We start from the raw sequence: 20604 nt of genomic DNA, 5'->3' as shown, positions 1-20604 counted from the left end.
ACGCGGCCAACTTTTTTTCTTGCCATGTCCTTCAGTGATGGATCAGATTCCTCAGTGGCAGAATCCTGAATTTTACACGGTGCCTCTGACAATCTACCACAAAAGTTTTAGTCAAACAATCAGCGTTAGATTTCTACAAGTAGCAATACAAACTATTGAGAAATGCTGTATGGCCCAGCAATGTGTACAACAAAAAACTTTTTTTTTTTTAGGGGCGAAGCTCCTTAAGGCGGCACCCGTTCGTCCCTCGTAGTCGTAGTAGTCGTAGTGCGTAACCAGTCTTACGCTTTGACCTCCAAGGTGGGGCCGGGGGGAGATTTTTCCTGTGCGTTGTTGAAAAATAAAAAATTCGCAGCGTGCGCGTTAACTAAAAGCCGAATTCTTCTGTCTCTCATTCCCCATTAGCAGCCATTGGCACGTTCCAGTCAGAAACGTTAGTAGAAGTAGAAGTGTAAGTGTTAGCTAAAAGCCGACTTCTTCTGTCTCTCATTGCCATTAGCAGCCATTTACCTCGAAGGTAGTGCCTGGTGAGATTTCTCCTGTGCGTGATTAAACAATAAAAATTTTGTTCAAAACGCCGTTGATTGATGAAATAAACCAACGAAAGACGCCAGATGTTTTGTAAAAGCAAAACGAAAGACGCCAGATGTTTTCTAAAGCAATGGTTTTCTAAACAATGAAAATTCACAGCGTACATGTAAAATTAAAGTGAGCTGCAAGTCGTCATAACTCATTGAACCTTTAGTATAAACGCGCCCGATCTCACGTCGGTGATGATGTACTGGACAGAATTCACGGAAGATTCACGGTTTACCGATGAACCTCCGCAGCTTCGCCCACTCATCATCATTCACTCCGTGGATATGCTGTGATTTTTTTAATTTTTACAGAAATAAAAATATGAAACCGACAACTGTTCCACAGTATTTGCAAGCTGAAGCTCTCAATCGCGTTTTTTTTTCTTTCAGCACTCTTGGTGGGGAATTGCAGTTCGCAACGAAAAGCATTTGATACAGCTGCAATAAAGTGGCGAGGCAGTAAATCATGAGCTTTCAAGCAATTCTGCATACAAGCTCAGGCTTGCTTTATAGTGGCCTTTTAAAATACACCTTGCACTTTCTGAAAAGACCTGCACCTATTATGACTCTCGACATTTGTACACTTTCCCTTTGCTGCGCAAGAAGTGTTCCAACTGCAGAGCTGTGCAAAAAAACACACACATACACAGCTGCACAAAACGTGACACCTTTCAGTGTTCGTGTCGGCACGTATGAGACTACTGCATGCAACTTTGAGAGAGTGGCTTCAAAATTGCAAAGATCCTGTGCAAATGGCTCCATGTTAATTTAAACCTTCAACCATTCCTAACAACTCCAACAATAAAATAGATATGGCTGGGCTGCAGTCAGGGCTGCACTATATGTGCATCAAGTACACTCTAAAAGATCGTTGGGGTGCATTTCTTACAGAACAGTCGCCTTCGTTTGAGAGCCTTTCCTAGCTTGAACATCACTTCCAGGGAACAAACCAGCGCAAACACCATTGGCATGATGGAGCATTCTTGATAGGAATGTAGCACGTGCATCAGTTTTTAAGAAAGCAAAAGCGAGCAAGCCTGATGATTATCACTACTCCATGAGAGCCTCAGGGGATGCAAGGGCTTTTTATTGCAGCCTGAATATCAACTTGAAGTTTAGGCTTTGGCTAAGTCGGTTATAAACAAACAGTACACATAATTGAAGCAGTTTTGGTAAAGCTAAATGACTGGTGATTGTACAATTTTCTCATAAGCCGCTTGACATCTGGTTGGTGTTGTAGGACAAATCCAAGCATGATCTAGGAAGTCGCATATACCACAGAGCTGCACCACATCTTGCAACATTCTGGGTCATCAAATCATTCCAGTGAGTGGCATTTTTTCCATAGATTCAATAACAAAACAGATACGAGTTTCCCTAGGTTTCAAAACTACTATTATAAACTTTAAGACTTGCCACGGAGACCGCTAAACTATCTCAAACTAGACTTTTTAAAAGGTTCAAATATATCGCAGCTGGCCTCTAAGCCCCTGCAACAGAGCACAGCCAAGCTATGTTAGGCTTGAATGTGTCTGCATTTTTTTTTTCTTCCCTTGAAACTCTTTCAAGAAGTCATGTGTCAGTTTATCTCAGTGTCTTCCCAGGGACCCAGCATTGTGAAAGCACCGTTGCCAAACGGAGGCTTCATAGTTATTAAGCTCCATTAAAAAACAGTAAAAAAGAAAGGCAAAGCTAACAGGGAAGGAGAAAAGATCTGTCCTTGGGCGCGCAGCCAAGCCGGCTGGAACATAGGCAGAGTACGCACAGACTGCCTGCGCTCCAAAGACGTCACTTTAATAAGCAAAGAATAAACAAGGGCAACAGCAACCTGTAAGGATGGAGTTAACGCTGCAGGCAGTTAACCTCGTTCTCGGTGAAGGTATTCTGATAAACATGAAGACGGATAATGATGATATCTTTCGTAACATGACGTAGCTAGTAACTGTTCAAGGTGGCATACAAGAAGGCACAACCTTGTTAAGAGTCCATGTGAAGGCCCGCGATTCACCTCTCCGATGAAAATAAGAAACAAAGGAAAACCTTCAGGTGATGATGCGACTTCAGGAGTCACCTTCAGGCGACTCCTGTAGAGAAATTCTGGGCAGCGTTCTCTGAAGTAATATTAAAGAATGCTGGGTTTGAAAGTCACTAGGCTTTCAGCAGGAAGAAGAAATTTACAAACATAAAACTGAAAGTCCCAATTACGACAAATTTCAAGAGATGCAATCGCACTGCATCTAAAAGGTGACCAGCAATGTGCGGCTGATTGTGCCACCGTGATTCCTTTACTAATACTTGCATTTCGCCTCCATCGAAATGCGACCGGGATTGAACCCGCGATTTGCAGGTCAGCAGCTGAGCACTGTAACCACCGTACCAGTGTTTTGCATTCTGAATACACGTGGCTACAGCAAAACGTCAGTGCCAGACAGTGGTCACTACTTGAATGCGGCAAATGCACTTAAAGAAGGCCATGTGTGAACAAACAAGTATTAAATGCACCATTGGACAGTTGCTGGTTTTAATTCGTCAGGAAGGAAATGAACCGATGGATGATACCAAAGCCAATAGGGAGTTTTCGAATAGGGGCCCCAAGATATAGCGTCAAGGCCACTGCGCAGGCGTGAGACCCTAACAGCGCTTGGGTTTTGCGTTGGGGACGCTATTTCACGAATTTAGTGGGAACCCCGAAGCCTGCCCCAAAAGCCTTGGGTCAAACACACATGGCGGCACCCACTGAAGCGACGGCTATTGGCCAAGACTGGAGTGACCTATAGAGGGAGTGTCCAAAGCACCGCAGACCCTATTAGAAAACTCGGCTCCTGTTTGACCCAAAGCAAGCACATGCAAAGGGCTTTGGGGCCCCTGTTTGAAAACTCCCTAATGTTTTATTACGGATTCCGTCTTATTTGGTACAAGTGGCAGTCGTCGCACCAAATAAAGAGGCTACATACGTGAAAAGGTACATGAGAAGGTGATGCTGGCATCACACTACACTTCGACAATGCACATCTGCACCTGTGATGGAAGCGACATTTTGCTTTTTGGAGCAGTTATTGGTGTTTTTGAAGCAGATGGCAAAATATTCCAAGTGACTCCTGGAGTCTAAAGCATGAGTTAAGCATCTGAAATATTAATAGTTATTCTTGAACATATTGCACATACAACAATCACTGCAAATTGCAAGAGAAATAACTAAGCAGATGGATGGTCACTGAACACTAAGTGCTACGTATATCAGTACTTGTGGCAGAAATGATATAAAAGCGACGAAGCTGAGCAACAAATTATAAAAGCACCAACAATCACATGTAACTACTGCCAAAGCATATGTTTGTAACCAGTACAAGGTCAAAGCAATATTTTATTTTCATATTTCACCAAAATAGCCAGCATCGAAAATAAATTTAAAAGAAAAGCAGCTGAACGAGCTATACACTTAAAATGCCAGTTCTTGTGACATAAATGAGGTCAAAGCTGGTAAAGTGTTAGATGTAAGCAGTCACACATAAAAGTCAACACAGCAGAAGTTATAGTCATCAGTATGACATTGAACCAGTCTCACACACATTGCACCAAATAGTCTGTGAGGTACAAATACACAGCTAAATCAGACATATACGTATAATGCCAGTATGCAGCTAGTAAGCAAGCTGCATACTGGGATGATGGTATATATAGCTTGTTTTTGGTTTCGTTTAGGCTCACTGGGTGGCCACACGGTTCAAGTTCACTGTTTTCAGTTTCCCAACGCCATTTCGGAGCACGTCCGAAGCAGTTACTAACAAATATTACACTTTGGAGCAGCACTTTTTGTTTGCCAATTATGACAAACAAAAACTGACTCATCAGATAACTGTGGCCATTAAAGGGACACTAAAGGGAAATAACTTATGCCAGAGTGAAGCTCAATGTATGACGTCTAAAACGGCAATATAATCAACAGCAGTGCCCTCCTTACCGAGAAATTAAGCTAAATGTATCGCACGATGAGTGCCACAAGCTGCACATTTTGAAAATGATCCTGATGACGTACGAGAGTCTGCCTGCAATTAATCACTAGTAATCAAACTAGCAGCAATAAAAAAGAACCTTCCGTGCATCAAGAGACGTAATAAAATGCTGTTTGTTTGTTTCTGTTTGATTCATGGGAAAAAAGAACCTCCGTGGCGTTGCCATGGGGAACGGCGCGCGTGGTTCAAAGGTTCTGTTTTCGCCGAACTGCGCTTCACCTGGCGCCCTGCTTCGCTCACGCGGTCACGTCTCAGTGGTAGTTTCGGTACCGCGTACTGCCACATGTGTTTTGCGCGCTCGTGAAAGCCGCTCTGACAGAAAGTTCGACAAAATGCCGCATGCATGTGATGTTGTCGGATGCCCGAATGGCGCACGCCGCCAGTAAACGCCGCCGCACAATAAAGGTGGGCAACGTTGGGCACGGCAGCAGTGACGTATGAAAGACTGATTTCAGGCGGGTGATTTGAAGTGCGCTAACGCGATGCGGACCACTAAAACGTGATTTTATTTCAAAATAAGCACTTCCTTGGCATAAAAGTAGCACTACGAGGTTTCTGGAACGTTATTTCAACAATCAACGACAACTTAATATTTGCCTTTAGTGTCCCTTTAATAAACTGTCGACAAATGTTAATTTTGATGTTTCATTGAAAATGTTTAAAAAGGAAGCAAAGAAATATTTACTCTACTCTGGTCTTATGTTTTGTATAATATCATTTTCATAGTCGTATGCTTAATAGTTGCTTCTTTTGTACACTTGCAAATGCAGCTGATTTATGCATTGTGTTATATTTTCAGTCATGTTTTTGTGTTAAGTCAAACTGTACAAGGGAGCCGAGGCCTTTGTCGGGCATTCAGCCTTTAGCCCCAGCTTCCTCCTTTGTTTGAAAGGAAAATAAACTTCACTTCACTGCACTTCCATCCCTGCTGCACACACTGAACTGATAGTCCACATTTAGACCTGTAAAAGGTTTGAAGTTAGGAGTAGGAGATCAACAAAACACACACACACACATATATATATATATATATATATATATATGCATATATATGACCAAATTGAAGATAATGACACAGGCAGTGTTCACTATTTACCGAATGTGATGATCACACGTGAAACCGCACTCACTTGTGGCACCGCGAAATGTTGGGCAACGATTAGGTGAAACCGAAAGCTACGACAAACCAAGCGCGCCTCGCTCGAACGTCGTATAACGCTTCGAGGTCAAGGGCACGCGACACTAGCTGTGGTCCAGACAAGCGCGATAAACGCGCAGAGTGGACCAGCCGTTATCAGAACAACACGTGCGAGCAATCAATGCCGGCCGTCCACCACTGACGCAACGGTTTGTTACGACGGTGACGAGACTAGCAAAAAGGAAATGCAAAATGCACCGGCCGACATCCCACGTGCTGTTGCACATGCACACGTTCGGTGCACGAGCAGAGAAAGTAACCCGGTGGCGAAAGAACGCACGCACGCGCGCTGTCAGCGATACACCAGCTTTTTTTGTGTGTGTTTCAACTCGTTGAGTAAACGTCGACAAGGATGCACACCCATAGCAGTGCATCGTGTATGGGTGCGCTGTCGCCAGCCGGCGTGTGGCAACGGTACGCGATACCCATTTGCAAACCCGCTCACCTCTCGGCATGCAAATGCCGCGGCCTCTACTTCGCGACTCCGGTGAACCCGTCACGCGGCCGAGGAGAAGCGACGGCCGAGTTTTGTTTCGAAGTGCCTCTCACGTTCCCTCATCGCTTCGATCGGCGGAGGGGGGCGAGAAAACAAACGGAGCTCGCCCCGTCGCGAGGTCATCATCACCGGCAAGCACGAAACGCGCGTAGGGCGAAAAATAGCGGACGGAAAACCAAAGCGTGCTAGCCCGCTAAATACGGATCCGCGCGACGGGGTTCACCCCCTCGGGAGACGATCGATTCTTTTTCTTTCACGCTTCCGTTTAACTCGCAAATAGCACGAGAGAAAACGTCGACGATCGGAGCTGGCGGTTGGCGGCGTCCTTTCGAAAGAGACGCTGCGGAGGCACCGGCAGCCGGCGCGTGGCCAGCTGTCAACCCATTCATCGGCAACCGACGTCCACCCAAAACACCGGGTCGCTCTCAGCTAGGACTACCGCAGCGCGACGTTCGGTTTCGCCGCCGCTCTCACCTTCGAGCAGCCTCTGTAGCAAGTTGTCTATGTTGAGTCGCTCGGGCTGGTCTGCCATCGATGAGGGTTGCCTTCGGAGACGAACAGTCGGGAGTCGCGTTGCCGCCGGACAACTTCCGTGCCGATAACGCCGCTCGCAGGTCACCGAAGTCGACCACCACGAACGTGCACTGATGACGTCACCAGCGCGAGCGCGGAAGTGCTGCGCCCTGGTGTCGCTTCAACACAACCATGAAACACTCTGCTTTATCAAAACCAAGCGTGGCTAAATCGAGCGTCCTGTAAAAAAAAAAAAAAACTCATCTTAAAATAAATTTGTATTGTCGCTGTTTAGTAAACCCCGCAAAATATATTGCTTTTAATTTTTTGCTGCCGTTTAGCTCAAGCCTAAGATACGCAAGAGAAAAATAAGGAAATAAAATGTTAACTTCGTTTTCTAGTTTATTAACTAAAATATATGTTTTATTTGAGTTTTCAAGGAGCTGGCACTGCCAGCCATAGAGTTAATATCTCTGGTTAATATAACTCCATGTTGCCAGCTACGAAAGCGTCAAATCCGAAACAGAAACACTTGCGTTCTCGCGTCGTGCTCGCGTCACTACTCCATTCACTTTCACGCAACTGAGGTGACAGCGAGTGCGATCATGGCCAGGCTAGACGGCAAAGTTACTCTCATCACAGGTACGTGTAACCATGCACTCCTTATCACAGTTTGGGCATGAAAACGGAGGCTACTACCACTTCGAAAGGAAGGTGGCGACAGGCCTTGGCACGAAACTTCGCAGCATGACCTACGGCCGAAGTAGATCTCGATGTGTGTGTTGCGCGCACACCTACGCACGTGCACACCCGACTAGTTGGTATCGTTATTACGGTGGCAGCGAAGGAACCAGCGCGCCTCGAACCGCAAATCTCTATCTGGATCCTGTATTAATGTTCATTAGCACACTCCTAAGGACATGTTAGCTACGTAAGCGCTTTCTTAATTATTCGAGAGGATTACGGGCCCCCCTGTGGTACGACGAAGCCGCCACGGGACTGTACGTGAACGGACGATTGTTTTCCTTATACGGCGGCAAATTGTGAAAACACTTTTCAAGTCATCTAAGTGACCGCGGCTAAATTAATGTACGTACAAACTAGTCTAATCTATCGTAGTTGGCGTTCCACCCACGGTTTATGTTGTTTTCGTGTGCTGTCGCCGGGCATTTATTACGTTATCGGAAGGCGCTATTCTGGCGGTGTTCTGCGAGTACAGAGCAGCAAATTTATCAGCGAGCGTTCTTTAGACAACTATCAGTAGAGCACTCGACACGTCGAGGACACCATTGTGTGTTCGGTTACTGCCTGTGCACATATCTATTCTATACTTTTACGCTTAATTTCTCACCCCTGTACAGAAGAGCAGCCTAGCTCTTTGCCCTCACGACACGATCTCTTAAAAAAGCACGATGGCGAGGTAGTGGCCAGACGACATTCTACCAGATAGCATGGTGAACCTGAGAAATGACGCCTGCTGTTGCTCAACATTGTCATGCAGGCGCCTCATCGGGCATTGGGCAGGCGACTGCGGTGTACTTTGCATCCCTGGGCAGCTGGCTTGTGCTGAACGGCCGCAGGAAAGATGCCCTGGACAAAGTTGCCCAGCTGTGCCACGACAAAGGAGTCCCAAAGGAGAAGGTGCGTTCCTGTTGAGGCCGTTGGAAAGTGTAAGGACACGGTGACTCTGTGATCAACTCTTGGTGACAGGATGTCATGCACGAATGAGGCATCCAAGGCAAAAGCCTAGCTTAGATGCCTTATCATACACAAAAATTGACTGCCAGCGGCGTCAACACGAGTGATGCAAAAAATCATCATCACATGACGATGTCACCACATGACGTCGCATATCACTAAAATTTGTGGTGTCACTATTACCAGCCCAACACAAAAACAGATGCACAAGGCATGACAGCTTTGACATTGCATCTGCCTTGTACCTTCGTTTGAATTTTTCAATGCAAGTTCTGCTGTGGAGCACTAACTGGCCTAATCTTGCCTGTAAAAAAAAAAAAAAACCACGTTTTCTTCCCAGGCAGGAAAGTTAACTAGACTTTGTGCAGTTTGCTACCCTACTCATTGAGAGGAGAATGGGGGCATGGCTTATTTCCAAGGAAAGCGAGATTTGTGATTTGACAGGGATACATCTCGCGATAAGCTTTAATAATGCCTTTTCACGTTGTTGGAAATTCATGGAAATTGTCAGAGTTTTAGTGGGTGTGCCATTTTCTATGTCACTCACCGTTGTAGCTTTGCTGCTAAGCTTGAGGACGCAGGTTTGGTTCTCGGTCATGGCGGCCGGATTCCTATGGTTGCGAAATGTGTAAACTCCCGTGTACTTAGCTTTAGGTTCAGATTAAAGAAACCCAGGTGGTCAGAATTATTCCATAGCCCCCCACTTAGCATGCCTCATAATCATATCGTTGTTCCAGCATGCAAAACAATGAAAATTAATTAATCGTTGTGTTTTTATGTCACATTGCATACAGAAGCATGCCGTTGTGTTCCCTGCTTCAAGGGGGGTGATGCTAAACTGAAGTGTGAATGAACTGTTGAATGGGCTAACTGATTTCAGTGAAACTTTGTATAATGCTTTGTCTTCTTGAAGGATCCGTTGATGGGCGATTTGGTACATGTCTTGAAATATACTGAGTATGTGCAGCGCAATGGTACGAAGACAAGAGAAGACACACAAACGACATAGACGGGTGCTGTGTCTATGTCGTTTGTGTGTCTTCTTGTTAGGGCTTACTTTAATTGCATTGTTCTATTGGAAGCAAGAAGAAACGTTACGGACACCGTGATGAGCTGTTCAAAGTGTCTCATGCTCGTTTTTTTTGTTTGTAGTTGTAAGTAAAAGCCAACATGACTATGTTTTTTTTTTTTTTCATATTGTCTTATCAAGTACAATGCAAGAAATGTGCACGATGCTATAGGGACAGCATGGAGGCCATTTCAACTCACGAACATTCGTCAGTCTCTCTGTCATAATTGCAGGTCCTGGTGGTTGTGGGGGATGTCTGCAAGGAAGACGACGTTGCTGCCATCGTGAACGAGACACTGAAACACTTTGGCAAGATCGACATTCTCGTGAGTCTGTGCTGCTGTATTGTAGTGAAAGCGTTAGAAGCTTAGGCTGGTCGTCTCTTACACTCTGGCTGTGCTCCTTTTCCTTGGTATGCGTGCGCAGTGAAAACATCAAACAGCGTAAAAGACTGCGCTAAGGACAGTATATTGTCATGTGGTCGTGACGGTGAAGAAGGCACCAGTCAGGCTGTTAAAGACCAAACATTTTATTGGGTGAACTTGTGCCCAGGAAATGAAAAGTCAAAGTACAAGCAGTACACGTTGTACACTGACAGCAGCAACTTACAGTTGTCGGCCGTCAGTAATCTGATCGGTGGCGAAATTCATCACCTTTTAATACATGCATCGCAGTACATTCTAGTGTTGTCACGTACCGTCTGTAAGGTACTGAAACATACGCATCAGGCGTGCAATGTTTGTAGAGCAGTCCATGTCATTCACGAAGCAGCATATAAGTTGAAGGGCGGCCTGCACGGAGCAATAAAGTGCGTCACAAGAAAGTGAAAAAGGCGGTCCCCGTGAACTAAAAGAAAGCGTGTGTCTGTATAGTGCTCTTATGTATCAGTTGGTGGCACCCCCTATGTGCAGCCTACTTTGTCTTTAGTTTGTCTGGCAGCGTAGCAGGGGGCCTGCAGAAATAAAAGGACGTGGCCATAAGTCTTGGTGGCAGCCCATGCATCAGTTCCTTACTGTGACCCTTCCTTAGACAATCCTTAAAAGCACCAGAACCCATGTGTACGACAATGATAAAAGATCAAAGAAATACGAAAGGTTAGTGTTACAGCTTGTGACATGTCATTTTCAGGCTCCATTTAATTTTCTCTTCAGAAAAAAAGATTTGATACACCTGATTTCTTGCTTTTTCACCATCATTAAGCGTGAAGAGCAGCAGTACAGGCTTAAGAATCACAGTAGCATTTTCTTTTTTTTTTTGAAATCTTTTTCTGCGAGAATTCATTCAAAGATTAAGTGCGTTATTGCACAAATAGATATGGAAATGCATTCTGTCTCAATTAACTAAATCTGGATGGGACCAACTACATTGATTGAATTATCGAGCAAGCTGGAGAAACAGGAAGACCTCCAAACACTCTGCTGCTTCATTCAGCATTACTGTTTAGCCAATTATATATAAACATGGTCACAGAAGGCACAAGCAAACCTGATACCATGGCAACTTCAATGCTGCAGTTTAGCTTGATGGGATGTATTTCAAGTTTTTGGAAGGGAACCAATTATGTTCTTAAGTGTTTGATCCCGGTCAAGCGCCATCTTCATTGGCAGGGCCAGTTGGTTTGTTTGTACATGTAATGTGTGCATATCTTGTACCACAAATACCGTAACATGCCTCTTCATCTGGCTACACAACTTAAGATGTAGCCTGTAGGGTTTATGCGTATAAAATGGAAATTCATTAATGCTAAATGTTTGTCGTTAATATCAAGCAGCTTTTTCTTGCCGTATGGGGAATGCGTATTTTTCCCATTGTTATATTTGATATGCAGTATCTCTTTAATGGCTGCGAAATCATCACGAATGGGACATTGGGCCAAGCTTAGAGTGGCCACTTTGCCTTACTACACATGCAAGTCTCCAGATAATCAGAATCATGCATCGCATCTCTCTTGCAATGTGTTCAGTGCATGAAATTGGTCTTTACATAAACCTTGGTTTCAAAATCAGTCTGAAGTGGTACCTTGTCGTAACCATCCTATGCAAAAACTTGCATCACCCTTTTGTTATGACGGTAGCAATGGTGCTAGCGCTGACGCCAGGCTGTTGCTGCAAATGCAACTTCATGTCCAATTGCAGCTTAAAGTTTGTTTTAAACTTTCTTTTTTAAACAAGAGGCGACATAATTGAGCAAATGTGGTACTAAATCGTTCATTGTGAGTTGCCATTACTGCTTCATAATCTGCTCAAGACTCTTACAACATTTCTGGTTAAAGATTGTGCATTTTCGACACATTTGCTGTTTAACTGCATTCAAAATGATGGCTGCAGGATCTGAATCATGGCTAGGGTCAGGATTTGAGTGCTGGCCATTAAAGTTCAGATGGTTTCACGAATTGAGCTTCAGGGTCGAAATAACAATCTGTTTTGAGCCTGTAGAAGTATAGGTGCCAGCCAAGGCCACATTTGTCAGTTAGGTGTGAATCAGCTGAGAAGTCCCACCAACTCGAGTCAAATTAACGGAAGTCTATTTCATTAACGAGTGCACCTGATGCGTTTCTCTACTGTCACTGCTGATTCTGTGTGAGAAGAGTCATGTTGAAAAGTGGACGACACAGACAATGTGAGCATGCATGTCATCTTTATCGGGAGTCTTGTCTAACCTGATTGTGTGCATGATGCAAATAATGTCGTGTGTTCTCTAACGTTTGTGAGCACCAGCAGTTAGCCTGCAATGCATAGCAAGACCTATTAATAATGGATGGATATGACGCACGAGATTGTATTTATGAGGAATGACTGTGCTTGACCTCCACCTTGCGGGATTTCGCTGGACTGATCTGCCGTACAAGAACCCCTTGTGCCTCGCTTCACAAGCTCTTCGTCCACCTACACTCTTCTCAGTGTTTTCGCCACATGGTGCGCCTGTCAGTTTATTGCGATAAATTAAGAATATGAAACCTCAATAATGAAGAAAACAATGCTCATCTCGGAAACCCCGAGACACAATCTTATCATTGGCTTTCTTGATTGTTGTCCTTTTAATGCGTGACACGCTCCCCCGGTGGAGTGACTCATTTTGTGGCAAGGACGCCACCAAGGATGGGAGGTGATTCAGTGGCAGACATCCTGTTCGCAATGGGGGACCACTGTGTTCATGACAATTGACCGCACGTTACACTTTTCTGCATTATATAACACTCACAGAGATTGCAATGCGTGCTCTGTGTGGTGCAGGTGAACAGTGCTGGCATTCTCAAGAACGGCACCACGGAGAACACGCCACTGTCGGTCTACGACGAGATAATGAATGTCAACCTCCGCAGCATCTTCTACATGATGCAGCTCGCCATCCCACATCTCAAGAAGACCAAGGGTGCGTGTATTGTGGAAACTCGTGTCCATTTATCCGAGGAATTGTGCATTGCCTGCACATTTGGGAATGTTATGCAGTAGATTGAGGCAGTTGTCAGTTGGATGTTATGCATACTTTCGTGAAAGAATAAGGAAACTTTTCAATGTGTACTTTTTTTATATTTAAACGCTTCTCTTGTAGCGCGCTAAAACAGCAGTAACTTAGATTTCATGGGACCAGATGTGTCATTTTACTGAATTGTTAAAAAAAGCTAAAGCTTACAGGATCAGAACATTTTTGTTTACTGAGGGAATGCATTAGTACTCTTGTTCATGATTTGAATGACCTACTATGTGCAGAAATTGCAGTTCTCATCATCTAATGACTTGTTCGTGGAACATGCACAATGTTGCAATTCGACATTCAGGCTCTCGTCCTATTTATTGAAGCAGTTGAGTTTCCACAAGATGCACATAGTCATCGAAGTAGGGACTAATTGAGCTGTGCATGGTTAGCATTTTGTTGAAGGTCCTGGCCTCGTACATGTCTATGGGCCAAAACTTTTTTTTTTACTTCAATCTTGAAATATGCCCCCATGAAAAAGTCGGTGTTGACTGGTTGGCACGAACATACCTGACCCTAACGACAGCAGCATCATTTGTGTTGACTGTAAGAGACAGTAAATATGTTAATGATGCGTCACCTTCTGCTGAAGATGCCACTTTTCTAGGTCATGGGTTCTCAAACTGGGTTCCGCGGAACCCAGGGGTTCTGTGAAGGACATTTCAGGGTTCCGCAGGCGGTCAGAACGAATGCGACCCGCTCTCGTTTTACCTCCATTAGCACTTAATTTATGACTTCGAAGAGAAAACTTGCAAGAAATTTTGCATTTAACGACACCATCCGCACGTCGGGTGTCTGCGGCTAGCGAGAGACCTACACGGTAGCAGCACTGAAGATTTGTCGACTTGCGGTGACGCTGGTAATTCATGCTCGTGAGCGCAGTTTGTTAATGGGCACCTCGGCATTTTATTCGTGGCTCATGGTGCGCCGGCGTTCACGTGGCAGTTTTCTTTCACACTGATTTGTCTCTGCACTATGTCGGTTTTGCAAACAAAATGTGCAACGAGCGCTTTGATACGCGCAAGAGGCAGCGCTTCGTGCCGGCTGTCGGCTACATAATCATTTACGATCGGCGTATCAGTCAACAGCCATTTCACGGTGTGACTGGCATGCCTTCATTTATGTTTTGCAAAAAATAAAACAAGCTTCTGTATGTTCGGCGCTTCGTTTGCATGAACACATTGCTTACAGCGGGCAGTGCCTGTTGCATGCAGTGCATGGTTGTGGGCACACTACGTGACTCGGCGCGGGCGGGGGGGGGGGGGGTAGTGTTATGGAGGAATCGCAAGTCTGTGTATCATCAAGAGTTGCACATCAACGTCGAAGGTTTTCGGTATTAAAGATCATAGGCCAATGCGGGCGGTGAATTAATACTGTGGTTGTGTGCATCAAGAAGTGTTAAATACCCCTGCTCGCCCCGATTTTCTACTTGATAAAGTAAGGTTAGGGTTTCTGCAGCACTCTGGAAATGCCGTTGGGGTTCCCCGAGGTCACAGTGCTTGAGAACCCCTGTTCTGGGTGAACATTGAAACAATAACGGCGCTGATCACAAGGAATCGTTATTGTGTTTACCCATTTCTGTTATTCATAACCTCTTTCTCCACCACTCCTTGGAAAAGAACAAGGTGCAGAAATTGCCTGCACGGTGAAATGAGGTACATAAACAAAACTGTGTTTGCTACTACCTAAAGCCAACATCATCACTGCAACAATCACAAAGTGCCAACAGAACAAGTTCTTATGTAGGATGCGGCTACAATGGTGTACCACTGTCATTCTCTAATTACGAGAAGCTCATTAAGATAAGCTCTTTTATGTGCCGAGAAATTAACTTTTTTTGTGTAAATGGAAAGCGCACATGTGGAAGAACAAGCTAGCATAGTAGCTGGCCTAAGCATGAGCCCCCATTCCTGTTCAAATTATTGCAGGTTCCTGCGATAAAGGAGGAATCTCAAATTACAATTAAATAGTATAGAAGTTGGCATGCTGTGATGCATAGATGCCTATAAAGTGCTGTCGTGTAGCAGCGACGATGGTCGTTAAATACAGATGAATTTTCACTGTGTAAAGACAAAGTCCCTTAGTTTCATCTTTGTTCGATTGTCAGAACCGAGGGCATGGTACATTTTTCTTGTTAAGAACCCATTTTGACATTAGTGTTTGTGTTTTTGCCTTGAACCCATAAAAACTGGATGTGCATTTGATTCTGGGATAGGTAGGTGCCAATTGTGGTAGTTTATTGGTGGTGGTATTGAACATGAGCACACAAATTAAGTTCCCACCCATGGCAGCCGAGTTTCAATGGGTGCGAAATTCAAAAATACCTGTGTGCTTAGGCTCAGGTGCATGTTAAAGAACATCAGGTGGTCAAAATTATTCTCGAGTGCCCCACAGCAGTGCCCCTCATTATATCATATCTTAGCTATGGTTCATAAGGCCTCGTAATTCAATTTCATTTGCCCTGATTCATCTGGCTCTGTTCTTTTTTGGCCTTAACAGATGGCAGAGTAAAAAACTTAAAAGGGTGCTCAAAGCCTGCATTTTGGTCAAGAAAGGACTTGATTCTGGTGAATGTAATTAGAAAATGGCATCGTCCTCTGTGGGCAAGTGGCACGCACATGCCAGCAACAGCTCCGTTCGGAAAAACAGAAGAAAACACTTGTTTGCCAAAGATTTTTGGAATGAAGAAGAATTTCAGTTCTCATGTGAGTGTGGCAGCGACTATACGGAGCAGCGTATTTTCTCTAAATCATCGAATTTGGACGATGACCGCGTGTCAACGTATTGGCATTAAACATCAGTAGATGTAAGCATCTAAGTGCATCTAAGGTTCTTTATCACAAGCTCGCTTGTCAGCGTGCTTGATTTTTTAAACTTCAGAGACACATTTTCTGCACCGAAAGCTAAAGAGGTTAGGGCACTTTCCTTGGTGCAGTGCAGTGAAGCCAATCCTCTGCATATTTTCAAAAAATATTTGGTTTGCATCTTGTGAATAAAGTGCCTTTAAATAGTTTTTTTTTTAAAGTTGTTTCAAGATGCATCGAATGAAATATGCAAATAAAAAAACTTGGCATTCTTGTGTTGTTTTTTGCCCAAAAACTCTGTAGGAAAAGGGTTAATCAGTGGTGTGCATAGCCGTTTTTAAGCTTTTATTTCTGTGTTTTCTTTAACCTAACCCACAGTCTGATTGCATCACTTTCATTAGCCACACTTTCAAAGTCGAGTTGAGGGAGATGAACTATTTTATACATGGGAAATAAAAATCTCGAGACCTGTCATTTAAAGATCCTCTTCAAAAGTTATTTATTTGTTATTTCCTGATGAATGAATGTTCCCGTATGCTTCGACGTGTGAAGGCTTGTGAAGTTCACTTGGTGATTGAAAAGTGTCCTTGCCTCTTTCCAGGGACCATCGTGAACGTCTCCAGTGTAACTGGACTACGAGCTGTAAGTTGGAACAAGTTACCTTTTCGAGAGAAGCTTGGACTGGGCCATAGTGCTTCAATGATGTGGTGGTGAAGCAACTCAGCAGCACATCTGACCATGACACAAGTTTGTCATGCTTCTCTAAAACAGTTTCCTCTGTCTGTGGTTTGAAGACACTTAGCAAAGCTTAAATGGCCACTGCAATCAAATTTTCCTCTTGCTAACTTGGTGATGATAATTGGCGTATACAGTTAAAGCAAACTTGGCAAAGCTGCGCGGCTCATAATTGGAAATTTTTTTTTATTGGCAGCATTTCCTTGTTGTAACTTGCGAACTGCAATTTAAAAGCACTAAATTTCTCATAAGTCTTCCTTGCTTTGCTGTTGGCTGGCTTCATTTTGTTGCAACTAACAAAAAAACCCGAACTATTTGGTTCTCCTTACTCTTGCTCACTGTGAAGGCACTTATGATGTTACCAGGACACACAGCTCTCAACAAGGTGCTTTAATTATCCTTGTATATTTGTATCTGGAGTAGCATGTTTGGCGTTCTCATGAAAGAGCATCTCTCTGTCACGCACCATTATGATCCGTTGATGTGCCATCAGTATGCGACACGACTGTTGGGCTTTGCTGGCAGCACATGATCTCAACACGTGATATGAAAGACACAGTTACTTTCTGTGTTGTAGCATTATATGCTGCAGTGTTGACACATTTTATGTTTGTCGGACAGAGCTGTTCTGTCGAGGCGTGCAAATATAACAGTTGTGAAATATGACCTGACACCTCCCACTGCGGGATCTCTCAAAGCGGTGCTAACCTTTTAACATGCTTTTATATTTTGTGCAGTTTCCCAATGTTGTTGCCTACAACATAAGCAAGGCTGGTCTGGACCAACTGACACGCACCGCTGCTCTCGGTGAGTAGTGATTGGCACGCATCAAAGAACTGTAGTACTAGTACGTACATGCTTAGAAGATTTACTGGTCTAGAACAGGCCACCAGTAAATATATTCATTATAGATCTCAGTAGCACTCGCTTCAACCATGCTGTTTAATGAATCGAACGAAATTCACCAAACTGTTACAAGAGTGCATCAGGATGTGGACAAAAAGCCTCTGCTTTTTTTCTGTGAGGCTGTAATCCTTGCAGGGTCGAACTTTGCATTTTTTTTTGTACCACATATACAAACAGAAGCACTGTTTAAGAGTAGCATCAGGAGAATGGTGCCATCATAATAAAACAAGGGAAAAAATTCAGTGTTGCGATGCTGTTCTTGTGGCAAACGTGCAGTAGAATAGCGACCAGCCAGATGTCACCCACCGCAGCAGCACTGAGCAAGGGATGCTTTAAGTAAAGTGCCGTTGTTAAAGTAAGTAGCTGAAAATTGCAAAGAAGGAATGGAAGGACCGGAAATTTCTGAAAAATATTGTCACGAGTCAAGGAGCACAATTGCCAAAACAGTGTACGCAATTTCTGTCATGCAATGTATAGTATATATCTATAAATAATATATCTATAAATTTTCATTTGTTGCCCCTTCATCAGGGGCATAGCCAGAAATTTCCACAGTGGGGGGACCCCCTTTATGTATGTTCGTCTGAGCCCCGCCATGGTGGTCTAGTGGTTATGGCGCTCGACTGCTGACCCGAAGGTCGCGGGATCGAATCCCGGCCGCGGCGGCTGCATTTTCGATGGAGGCGAAAATGTTTGAGGCCCGTGTACTTAGATTTAGGTGCACGTTAAAGAACCCCAGGTGGTCGAAATTTCCGGAGCCCTCCACTACGGCGTCTCTCATAATCATATCGTGGTTTTGGGACGTTAAACCCCAGATATTATTATGTTCGTCTGTTTTTGTATGTGTGAGCATATACCGGGTGTCTCAGCTAACTTGGACCGATATGTTTATCTAAAGACCATGCGCTCTAGGAAAGTTCTACCTGCTGTATATTAGTGGCAGTCGTGTGTACACACAACCTGTATTTTTTTCATGACTAAGCATTAACTAATTAATTTTAATTAGCCAACTTTTTTATTCTTGCTCGAGTCGGTGAAATATTTACTTAAATTGTAGGCCGCCTCAAATAACCCCAAAATCAAGCATTTATTTTGTGCAAAATCTGCCCATAAACCGTAAACCCCCCCATTTACGGATTTTTACGTTATTTAAGTGCTATTGGTAATTCAATAATGCAGCATGTTATGCTTGATTGGTGTGTGTGGACTTACGGCTGCAAAAAGGTATCACTCTGCTCATTTGATAGTAAAAAGTTTCAGAAGTAAAAAGATTCCCTCCATGGAGCAGTTATACACAATGCAATGTTACATTGATTCACAGTATGCATACTATACGTTCTTCGTATGGGATGCACCCCTTTTTTGTGACAAATGCATGCAACAAGAGGAGCTGTTGTAGCCTTCACGGTGTTGCCTGGTGCCCGTGCACTGGAGTGTTGTAGGTCTTTTCATATGAGTGAAATGTCACCACAGCTGTTCTACACTCTTTATGATGTTTATAGAATGCCTACATCTTATTTTTATTCAGTATTTTGTTTTCTTTTTCAGAGTTGGCTGCTGATGGTGTCCGGGTAAACGCAGTGAAGTATGTTCACAGCTGCTTCCATAACACTTTATATTAAGCTGAGCATAACTCTTTATTTGTCCTGGGCGGGTCGATATGACTAACGCCTTCTCTCTTGCAGCCCTGGTGTCATTGTCACAGAGGTGCACAAGCGAGGTGGCATGACGGACGCCCAGTATGCGCAGGTCTGTGGTTCTTTATAAAAGTTGTGGCAATAGTTGGTCTTGCATTATGGCAGAGGTAAGTTAGCGCAAAAAATAAAAATGACAGAAGAAACGAGGCAGAAAACAAGCCATACTCTCACAACTGCTTAACAGCAGGGAAAGGTTTAACATACAGTATACATCCTTTTGTCACGCATGCACACTGCAGCACACGCAAATTTAGCTTTTCCGTCGTACAATGTTATGCGGCGAAGCGTGTTAAGTGTGGAAAAAGGCTACTATATTTTGCGGATCATAGCTGATTTTTTTTGCGTCTGTGTGCAGTTACACATGCACGCTATAATTACGAGCACCGGTGTGATCGCCGGCATGTAAAAGCTTTGCTGCAACCATTCAGAGCTGTGTATGACATTACTGCGGCCCTGGGAAGCAAGAAATAAAAATGTGTGCGTTTTTTTTTTTCGTCATTGTTACTGCCGCATTATTTTGGTGTGAATGCAGCATCATTGTTAGTGCTGCATTCACACCAAGATGTTAAAATGACTGCCACTCTCTGTAGCACTGTGCGGACAAATGTAGACATGTGCATACTTTTCGTGAACAGTGCAACTGCTTAGCAGTGAACGAGCACCAAAAAGGCTAGCCTGCACAGTATAGATAATGTGCTGTTTTCTGAATCGGCATGTGAATTGCACATGACATTTCACTCGCAGTTCCTGGAGCACTGCAAAACCACCCATGCCTTGGGTCGTGTGGGCACGGCTGAGGAGGTGGCACGTTCCATTGCCTTCCTGGCCTCGGATGATTCCTCGTTCATCACTGGCCAGACGCTTGCCATCGATGGAGGGCGCAGCGTCATGTGCCCACGATAGGCCTTCCCTCGTCACTGCCAAATGCACAGACCTCAGCCCTCCCGTGAATTGGTCTCTTCAAGGTAGTGCTCAAGAATATACGATGGTGGCAGCGAGCACCTGTTATCCCAGTGTCAACTTCAGCTTCTATTCGTACAGTTTCTGAATAAATAACTATTTTGTGAACAAGATTGTCAACATGCATTGTTTCACCATGAAAAGGTGTCATCAACATGGCATCCTACCGTTAGACTGTGCCTTGCTGTGAGCATCTGCCCAGTGTTAGTTTTTACTAGAGCTGTGTGAATAGCAAAATTTTGGGTGCGAAGCGAATTCGAATAATAAAGATTGAGTGCGAATCGAATAATTTTCGAATAATTTTCGAATATTTCTCAAACATTTTTCGAATACTTCGAAGTGAAATTACAGAAAAAAGTTGCAGAGAATCCCCAAGTATGTTCTCATGAGATAGCAACATGAAAGTGTTTCTTTTTGCTAGGTTGATGAAGCGCTGGCAGGGTGGTGTGTCATAGTTGTCTTA

At 44.0% G+C, this 20604-nt stretch overlaps 2 protein-coding genes across 2 annotated transcripts in view; one reads left to right on the top strand and one right to left on the bottom strand.

Moving 5' to 3' along the window:
* The window catches only part of LOC119391082 (serine/threonine-protein phosphatase alpha-2 isoform), a 61002-nt gene extending 54053 nt beyond the window's left edge, over nt 1-6949 (bottom strand). Inside the window, exon 1 of the mRNA XM_037658765.2 lies at nt 6760-6949. Coding sequence (XP_037514693.1) covers nt 6760-6817 — 58 coding nt within the window. The 5' untranslated portion in view covers nt 6818-6949. The remainder of the gene's footprint in view (nt 1-6759) is intronic.
* Nucleotides 6950-7321: 372 nt separating this feature from the next.
* LOC119391081 (3-oxoacyl-[acyl-carrier-protein] reductase FabG) lies at nt 7322-20252 on the top strand. Its single transcript, XM_037658764.2, has 9 exons — nt 7322-7440; nt 8300-8439; nt 9799-9891; nt 12799-12937; nt 16445-16485; nt 17316-17385; nt 19033-19069; nt 19170-19233; nt 19926-20252. The coding sequence occupies exons 1-9, from the start codon at nt 7404-7406 to the stop codon at nt 20082-20084; spliced, it is 780 nt and encodes a 259-aa protein (XP_037514692.1). The 5' UTR covers nt 7322-7403; the 3' UTR covers nt 20085-20252.
* The last annotated feature ends 352 nt before the right edge of the window (nt 20253-20604 follow it).

This window comes from Rhipicephalus sanguineus, chromosome 4, assembly GCF_013339695.2.
Source record: "Rhipicephalus sanguineus isolate Rsan-2018 chromosome 4, BIME_Rsan_1.4, whole genome shotgun sequence".
NCBI lineage: Eukaryota > Metazoa > Arthropoda > Arachnida > Ixodida > Ixodidae > Rhipicephalus > Rhipicephalus sanguineus.
This window is presented reverse-complemented; position numbering and strand designations above follow the sequence as displayed.